This window comes from Trematomus bernacchii, unplaced genomic scaffold, assembly GCF_902827165.1.
Source record: "Trematomus bernacchii unplaced genomic scaffold, fTreBer1.1, whole genome shotgun sequence".
In the NCBI taxonomy this organism is placed as follows: domain Eukaryota; kingdom Metazoa; phylum Chordata; class Actinopteri; order Perciformes; family Nototheniidae; genus Trematomus; species Trematomus bernacchii.
Window position 1 is genome coordinate 5780194 of NW_022987513.1, and position 9396 is coordinate 5789589.

At 39.6% G+C, this 9396-nt stretch overlaps 2 protein-coding genes across 6 annotated transcripts; both read left to right on the forward strand.

Moving 5' to 3' along the window:
• The first annotated feature begins 17 nt into the window (after positions 1–17).
• ubb (ubiquitin B) lies at positions 18–2265 on the forward strand. Of its 2 annotated transcripts, none has more exons than XM_034152999.1 (2): positions 18–110; positions 719–2265. In XM_034152999.1, the coding sequence occupies exon 2, from the start codon at positions 727–729 to the stop codon at positions 2098–2100; it is 1374 nt and encodes a 457-aa protein (XP_034008890.1). In that variant the 5' UTR covers positions 18–110; positions 719–726; the 3' UTR covers positions 2101–2265. The 2 variants fall into 2 exon arrangements, with proteins under 2 accessions (XP_034008890.1, XP_034008899.1); XM_034153008.1 differs by having other exon boundaries at positions 32–114.
• Positions 37–5408, forward strand: LOC117500224 (ubiquitin). 4 transcript variants are annotated; one of them, XM_034153029.1, is made up of 3 exons: positions 4370–4438; positions 4558–4572; positions 5120–5408. In XM_034153029.1, exon 3 carries the CDS (start codon positions 5128–5130, stop codon positions 5359–5361), a length of 234 nt encoding a protein of 77 aa, XP_034008920.1. In that variant the 5' UTR covers positions 4370–4438; positions 4558–4572; positions 5120–5127; the 3' UTR covers positions 5362–5408. The 4 variants fall into 4 exon arrangements, with proteins under 4 accessions (XP_034008911.1, XP_034008920.1, XP_034008934.1 ...); XM_034153037.1 differs by having other exon boundaries at positions 4413–4438; positions 4558–4595; XM_034153020.1 differs by lacking the exons at positions 4370–4438; positions 4558–4572 and adding an exon at positions 37–117 and having other exon boundaries at positions 5123–5408.
• The last annotated feature ends 3988 nt before the right edge of the window (positions 5409–9396 follow it).

The window sequence follows — 9396 nt, forward strand, 5'->3', positions numbered from 1 at the left end:
TTGGTATATAATACAGTGTTTGTCTGAACAGCAACAGTTCAACAGCGGAAGCTGAGAGAGAGTAACACTGCACAAGAAGGATCCAACAATATTAACTGCGTCTCTTGATCGTAGGTATATATTTTCTTCTGTTTTCAAGCTGTATTGTTGTTAGTTCTTCAACTATTGATGAGTGGATGTTTTAGTAGCTTGTTTCGTGCCACTGCGGTACAGCTTCGCTTGTTTAGAAGATTGTCAGACGTTGTCTCAAATGTACTTTAACTCGTAGTAGTACACTACAGCAGGTTGTAGACTTTATTTTAAAACGGTATACGTGTCACTAACGACATTTATCGTCGTCGAATTAGTGGCTGTCTTATGTAAGCATTAGCAATGACTCGACATTTCCAGTATAGTCCATTATCGAGTAACGTTAGCTGAACAAAAGTAAGGTCAATATGATCTCAAAATGGCGCGTGGATGTAATAGCTGCTCAGCTGATGTTAGTTACAATTCTGTTTGCAGTTGTCTAAACGAATTTTCAACTTTTTATATGTTATTAATGGAAGCCATTTTACAAGTTAGACTTGCACTACATCTTTTATATGAATAATAGGGATAATGTAAAAAGACAAATGTACTCTTAACATCTATCATACGTGAGAGCCCATAAATTAAACCTGTTTTACCAATTCAGATTTTGTTTAACCCTAATTTTATGTTTCTCAATTTGACATAGGTACAAACATGCAGATCTTTGTGAAGACCCTCACTGGCAAAACAATCACCCTAGAGGTTGAGCCTAGTGACACAATTGAGAATGTCAAAGCTAAGATCCAGGATAAGGAAGGCATTCCCCCCGACCAGCAAAGGCTGATCTTTGCTGGCAAGCAGCTGGAAGATGGCCGCACTCTCTCTGACTACAACATCCAGAAGGAGTCGACGCTCCACCTTGTCCTCCGTCTGAGGGGAGGCATGCAGATCTTTGTGAAGACCCTCACTGGCAAGACTATCACCTTGGAGGTTGAGCCCAGCGACAGTATTGAGAATGTGAAGGCTAAGATCCAGGACAAGGAAGGCATTCCCCCCGACCAGCAGAGGCTGATCTTTGCTGGCAAGCAGCTGGAAGACGGCCGCACCCTCTCCGACTACAACATCCAGAAGGAGTCTACCCTCCACCTTGTCCTGCGTCTGAGGGGAGGCATGCAGATCTTTGTGAAGACCCTCACCGGCAAGACCATCACCCTGGAGGTTGAGGCAAGTGACACCATTGAGAACGTGAAGGCCAAGATCCAGGATAAGGAAGGTATTCCCCCCGACCAGCAGAGGCTGATCTTTGCCGGCAAGCAGCTTGAGGATGGCCGCACACTCTCCGACTACAACATCCAGAAGGAGTCCACCCTCCACCTTGTCCTTCGTCTGAGGGGAGGTATGCAGATCTTCGTTAAGACCCTCACTGGCAAGACCATCACCCTGGAGGTTGAGGCAAGTGACACCATTGAGAACGTGAAGGCCAAGATCCAGGACAAGGAAGGTATTCCCCCCGACCAGCAGAGGCTGATCTTTGCCGGCAAGCAGCTTGAGGATGGCCGCACACTCTCCGACTACAACATCCAGAAGGAGTCCACCCTCCACCTTGTCCTTCGTCTGAGGGGAGGTATGCAGATCTTCGTTAAGACCCTCACTGGCAAGACCATCACCCTGGAGGTTGAGGCAAGTGACACCATTGAGAACGTGAAGGCCAAGATCCAGGACAAGGAAGGTATTCCCCCCGACCAGCAGAGGCTGATCTTTGCCGGCAAGCAGCTTGAGGATGGCCGCACACTCTCCGACTACAACATCCAGAAGGAGTCCACCCTCCACCTTGTCCTTCGTCTGAGGGGAGGTATGCAGATCTTCGTTAAGACCCTCACTGGCAAGACCATCACCCTGGAGGTGGAGGCAAGTGACACCATTGAGAACGTGAAGGCCAAGATCCAGGATAAGGAAGGTATTCCCCCCGACCAGCAGAGGCTGATCTTTGCCGGCAAGCAGCTTGAGGATGGCCGCACACTCTCCGACTACAACATCCAGAAAGAATCAACCCTCCACCTTGTCCTGCGTCTGAGGGGCGGGCAGTAAAGTGATTAATGATTCCATGTTCTTAACCTTATTTCCCTCACGTTAACGTGCTACGTATGACATGTTATACACACCGTATTATAAAGTTGTTACACATGAAGAAGGTGTTAACAGTTACATGACCAAAAGTTTAATGTACATCACTTAATAAATGGTTAAACTTTATTTCCTGGTTTTGTTCCTTCATTTTGCTAATGTCCCTATTCAGATCAGTACAGAAGCTAAGTCTGGAGCATCCTGTTCCACATTTAAATAATAAGGGAGGTAGAAATGGGCTCTGGTACATGATGTTCTCTTAAGTAGGAAAGTGGAGACATAAAAAAAAATACTGATGATGGTAAAGGTGTAGTGAACTAAACTGCTCAATATAAGCTTTAATGACAAGACGGTACATGCATTGTCGACATAACGCGTATACATATCTAAACCATAGAACTTTGATAATGCAACTGCAGTAAATAGGTGTAAAGCATGCTAATGAGTAGTAATTTCAATGTTATTGTACATTTTGCCATTTTCCATTATGTGGGCTGTCGAGTGTGAAAATGAATAAACCGATATTTTCGCTCAGAAATCCTTATAAGTAGTTGCACTTTAATGACAAGATGTCAAAGCAGATGATAGCCCACAGATTTAGTAATGAAATGCTCAAAGTTGGCACATTTTCATTGCATGTTCGCCTATGGTGTCTTTTATATTTGAAGGTGTTTAGTCATTCGATATGAAACATAGATTTGATGGGTAAGTCAAAACCATATTATGTTCCCCTACTCAGTGAATGAACTTCTTTACTGCTGGAGGTCAGCTTCCCTATGAAATCAAGTATTTTTAATAATAGGGGTGTAGTGCCATCTAGTGTCAAAAGGTTGAAATGTTAGGGAAAAGGAAGACCAACAACAAATATATCAAAGAAACAAGGGAAGAGCATTTTTGTAAATTTAGGTATAAAAAAAGTGCAGCAGTATAATCGTATAAGATTTCTGTATGTGTGTATAGATTGCCTTATGCCCTGGGTGTTAACAGGCAGGACCAAAGTGTCTCTTTGCAAGGTTGGGTAGTGGACATGCATGGCATTAAAAAAAACAGTTAAGTTTAAAGGTCATGAATTATTGTTTTCTATTGGAGCCCTACATGGTTAAATCACAGAATACATTTTAAAAAATAGATAAATGTTCGTGTTAATTGGTAAGAAATTACATTTATATACCAATGACCAATACAATGTATATCTTTAAATACAAAAATATATGTTTAATGTCTCTTAACTTTTGATTTACCTTGGGTGTCAAGCGTAACATGACTTATTTATTGAAGCATTTGGTTATATAGTTAGTTATGAATTACATATTAATGTTGTGGCCCTTAAAACCCTTTATAGTTGTTTACATGTACAGTATGTGTAACACGAATATGTGACATGTGTACATATAGAGTGAATATAGTGACAACTAAATCAAAAATTGTTATTCAAGCGTTAAGAATGTTACCTACAAATAAACCCAGCAGAAAAGTTAGGGTACGGGTACGGGATAACACTACAGTCTCCAGTGAGCAAAGTAGTGTGGATTATGGATATAATAAGGATTGTGCAGAGGTATTTTGTGTCTAACAAGTGACATGTAATGTAATCCAAAACTAAACTGGCTCAGCATTGTTATCTTGATAATTGTTTGACAGCGGTTATCCATGTATATATATCTTATAGCACTGCTTACTTGACAATCTGTTGATTGTTTGTGCATCAAGATCAGGAAGATATATGACAAAATTACATGAAACCCTACAAATGAAATTGTGACAACCTGAAACACACACAGTATATTTTAAACAGAGCAGCTATATTCTAACAGAACATGAACAAATATCTATTTGATCATTTCCGCCTGTGATCTTTGGATGTATGTCCGGCCCAGAGATGGGAAGATAAGTAACAGGCATAAACAATGAGTGTTTAAATTATGTAGGGTACATTAATACTAAAGGTTAAGAGTTGTATTCATCATGAAAAAAGGTTTCTGATGTTAAAACAAATAACATTTACATAGAAATCTTTAGGCTTTGAAGTGTGCTAAGTTTGTGTTATTGTAGCTTTCATTAACATTTAAAACAATGTTTTTTGGTCATATAAGTTTCTTTCTTTGAAGTGAAGCTAATATAATAAACCTATGTATAATACATTACAGTTTTTATTTTGAAACACAGAATGGGAACTATTTTCCATTGCGGATGAATATTGCTCTATGACGTGTAGTCTGCAGTACAAGTTATCCTGTCCCCCTGGCAACCGCACAGTCAGAGAGAGGAGATAGTGAGGGACAACTAGATACCGAAACAAATTGTGAGTAAAATCGTTCGTTTAAAATTGTTTTACCATTTTTTTCAGTTTAAATGTTGTATTTTATTACATCAATCTACAGCGTCCATTTGTTTTTAACTATTTCCTTTTTTTTTTTGCAGCTAGCTAACCACTTGGTAAACAACGACTGTAGAGGCTGGTAACAACCTCAAATTAGCATTTGTTTTAATGTACAATGTCTGTTAACCTAGATTACCTATATTCTGTATTACCTGCTATGTTTATTTCTTTATAAATTACTCGACAAGTTTATCAATAACGTCAAAGACATGGCTAACGTTAGTAACAATGGTACAACATTTCTAGCTGCATCGTCCATTAGCTGGTAACGTTAATTGAACACAAACGAAGGCAAACAACAATACCCTTTTAAAATGGCGCTGGTGCTCGAATCACCGGCCTCCTACCAGTATGTTCATGTTATTTACTCACTTTTAACATTTCTGCTGAGATATAAATATTAAATAATGTCCCCTAAGAATGGCGTCTGCATATGCAAAACACATGAACAAATGTAACAACTCAGGTATAACGTTCCTTCAGACAGAAAGCTTCTTTAACAACATAGCCTTATATTTAGTTTTGCTTTATAGTATGTCATTTTTAAAGTAAGCCTTTTTACATTATAGGGTATCAGTAACGTGTTGTAACTTTTTTCCACAGGGGCAAACATGCAGATCTTTGTGAAGACCCTCACTGGCAAGACCATCACCCTTGAGGTCGAGCCCAGTGACACCATTGAGAATGTCAAAGCTAAGATCCAGGACAAGGAAGGCATTCCCCCCGACCAGCAGAGGCTGATCTTTGCCGGCAAGCAGCTGGAGGATGGCCGCACTCTCTCTGACTACAACATCCAGAAGGAGTCCACCCTCCATCTCGTCCTGCGTCTGAGGGGCGGGCAATAAATAATTATGGTGAAGAGATTTATATGACAACCTAACCCAATAAACGATGAGAGAATAAATCATCTGTTTTTGCCCTTATTTTGCTAATTTTTTCTTGAATAGCACAATGACTGGTTTTCATGTTAAAATCCTACATCCAGATTAATTCTGTATTATTACTATAGGTAATCTTACGAAAGACAATGTTTGAAAGTTGATGTTTTTTGTATTTCATATAATTGAGAATTCAACTAACTGGAATTACTAAGGGTTATTATTTAAATACAAGAATTCATAATTAAAAACACAAGACTTCAGCTGGGTTATTATTAAAAAAAAAGTCAGTGGGTTTAACTGACTGCTCATACAATACATCTCGAATGCTCTCAAGAGATTTTTGTTAGGTTAAGGTTAGTTGTCCTTCCCTAAAGTTTTTCTTTATAATTTGTTTTAACAAGTGGTTCTATTGAGTTACCTGAATAACTTTGATGAGTCAAACCATGAAACTGAAGTTATGTGCACAAAAGTTATATTGGCTTTTATTAGGGAATGTTATCCAGGAAATCTTGTAAATTGCTCCTTGTAACAAGTACCTCTTGGGTAAAATTAGTAAGGAAATGTTACTGTAAACACAGGCCCCTTATTGAATAACTAATTGCCACATTGAGACACTAGATGTCACTGTTGTACTGTTAGTTAGCACCCTCAATGTCTATAAAGTTGCATTTACACATTTCCTATCTCACTTAACAGACATTAATAACCACCCAGTTTAAAACCGTGTGGTTCTTAAACCGGGGTCTGTGGAAAGCTTTCTTAGATAAATACCAGAGAAAACATACTATCAAAATATGAGGAACATTAAATGTAGTTGAAAACTAACACTAGGCCTATGTATAGAAGTAGGGAAGGTGTGACAGGTCAAAGAAATGCACTTTAAAGGGAATCTCCGCCTTTTTTACACTTCAAAGTTTACAGGTCTGGGGGACTATGTGTTTTAAGAGCTTTATACATGTTCGAAATGTAATATATCATTTGTGAATTTGGAGCTACAAAAAAGTCTCTACCCCACTCTGCTCTGCTGGTGGTAACATTAGCTTCTACTGACACAACACAACTAAAGCTCTATCTGTGGTCCATTGGCGTTGTGGGTAATGTAGGCCACAATGTTTTGACAAGGAAAAACAATGTGTGATATAATGCTGGTTAACGATTTTAGTCCTGGATGAGTTATAGTCCCGGAGCCAAAGCCTGATTTTTGGATGAACCTTGTTTCGTCTGATAACGTTTTTTTTCTGCTGTTTCTTTTAGCTTGGAGGTACCTCTTCAAAATACAGGAGGGTGCTCGGTGATATCCCTTGAGCATTTTCGGATATTAACCCCTTCATGGTCAAAACGCCAAAATCCCAGAAAATAAGGATTTATGAGATTTCATGCAAAATACTCAAATCAAATGCACCCAATTTACTTTCTCCAATGTGTATTCAAAAGGAGTACAGGAGGGTGCCCACTGATAACCTTTTAGCATTTTCAGATATTAACCCCTTCATGCCCAAAACTCCTAAATCCCAGAAAAATAAGGATTTATGAGATTTCATGCAATAATATTGAAATATATTCAAATCAAATGCATCACATTTGCCTTCCCCAATGTTTATATTCATACAGTGCATTGTATTCTAAATTAATATTAACCCTTTCAAGCTGACCCAGCAAAACATACTTTTGTAGTGCAGTGAATTCTGCAAAGACAATGCAAACAACTTCTCTCGTTTGCTCACGCAACTGCGTGGCGTTTATTACCAACAACAAAAAGGAAAGGCAAGCAGATTGTTGGATAAAACATTGCTCATTAGCATATAGAAATGACACATTACAAATATTGCTGATGATCAGGGGCGTCGCCTGGACCTGAAAACATTCGGGGCTTAGCCCACAGTGGCATTTTTTACTGCAACACTCCCCACACGCACACACACAGTACACCCGCGACTGTTACAATGAAGGCTCGATAATCAGCTCACGGCATATAGGCAAGGGTAAAGTGGTATTTTTTATGAGTGGGGGGCTCACCTCCTCTAGGGATGCTCCCCCGGGAAGATTTTTTTTTAAATATTGAAGTTAAATGCATCAATCTGGTGCACTTTGAGAGCAAAATGAAGAGATCTATGGATACCTCTCTCAACACCCATATGAAGCAGAACTGTAAACAGATGTACTTTTTCTTTATGGATATTTTACTAATCACTCCCCTTTTAAACTCTATTCTTGTTTTACTGCCATATAGTATTTCATAACTGTTTTTCCTTTTTTCTCTTATTTTTTTTATAACTATAATGATCATATAAAGGTGTGCCGCGGAAATAATCTTTTGAATAATTTGTGACCAAACCGTTTGAGACCCACTGAGATAACTTAGACTAAAGTTAAGTATCTAAACACTCAGAGAGTCCTTTAGCTCACCTGAGTCTCTCAGTCTGACAGGCGAGGACTCTCCTCCAGCTTGTTGTGGAACAAACAGCTCCTTATGTCCGTTAGTGCAGCTAGCTAACCAGATGCTAACAACACGGTCCCTGCTGGCACCGGTCCCTCCCTCCCCCTCTCTCCCTCTCTCTCTCTCTATCACACTAAATGCGCTATTGCCACACACACACAGAGCCGAGCTTGAATGACACAAGCACACGTTTATTTCCATGCAACTCTCTGATTGGTCTGGTGTCATGCCTCTGTTGCATTCACTGAACACGGGAAATTACAGTGCTGCCGTCCTCTCTTGTGTCATGATGAGGTTCACGTAAAGCACGGTTAATGTATTATATTATTGAGGGAGAATTGTCCGGGGCTACAGAAAAAACATTCGGGGCTAAAGCCCCGGATGCCCAGGCCAGGCAACACCACTGCTGATGATCATCTAGTGTTAGGATCTTGAGCATCCCACCCTGAAACATGCACAGAACATTGTGCATGGCAAACCATGCACTTTACAACTGCACTTCTTGGAGTTGCAAGGGGTCTCACTCTTGCAGCCACACCTGATCATCTCCAAAATGTAATCTGGGACACGTTTGGCATCTTCTGGTAGATGGGTTGGGATCAGTGACCTGTTACGCGTATCTTTTTTCCATCCAAATTCCTCTGGGTTTAGTGCTGGCAGCAGGTTTACATTGAGATTTTGCCACAACATTGCCTGAAAGTGGGCCCTCTTAACGTTCTCAATGAAGGCTTCATTTGTTGGTGGTAGAGCAGCAAGGTTTGGAGCAGAGATATTGTTACGATTTGGGAAAAGGTAGGACCCAAATGCAGTTTAAAAAGGGAAGCGGGTTTCAAAATGTAACAAAAAGCGAGCTTTATTTACAACAAAAAAAGCTGTTGACAATGAAAAATACTTAACAAAAACATGAATCCAAAGAGTAGGTAACACGAGGTAATCCAGACAAAACTGACCGTGACCACATGAAGGGTGACAGGAAAGACAATGAACCGACCAGGAGCACAGGGGAAGACAAGACTAAATACAAAGAAGGGTAATCACAGGACAATACACAGCTGGGCAGGGGAGGCAGAAACACAAGGGCAACAGGCAGTGGCGGTTCTAGACCAATTTGACTGGGGGGGCCAGGCTGGGGCCAGTTATTTTCTGAGGGGGGCACAATAAATGCAGGACGAAAAAGACAAAGACAGTATGAAGTAATTGCGCATAAGAAAACAATGCAATACAGTTATTGGTATTTGTTTCATTACAGATTATTATCTGCTTACCTTTAACCTTTGTGTGCTGTTTGGGTCTGTGGGACCCGTTTTCAGTTTTTACTAAAAGAAAAATATTTTTTTTTAAATGTTGAAGTTAAATGCATCAATCTGGAGCACTTTGAGCACAACATGAATTTATGGATACAGCTCTCAACACTAATATGAAAGAGAGCTGTATACTTTTCAATAATCCAAACATCTTTAGAATATGATCACAACCAATAACAAATCATTTAAACTTGTTTATTCTTATCTTATGTTACCTATAGTTAGCATTCTTTCTTTTTATTTAAGCATATTTGACTA

Coding starts and splice junctions, on each gene's coding strand:
- ubb (XM_034152999.1), top strand. CDS start 727: ATGCAGATCTTTGTGAAGACCCTCACTGGCAAAACAATCACCCTAGAG.
- LOC117500224 (XM_034153020.1), top strand. CDS start 5,128: ATGCAGATCTTTGTGAAGACCCTCACTGGCAAGACCATCACCCTTGAG.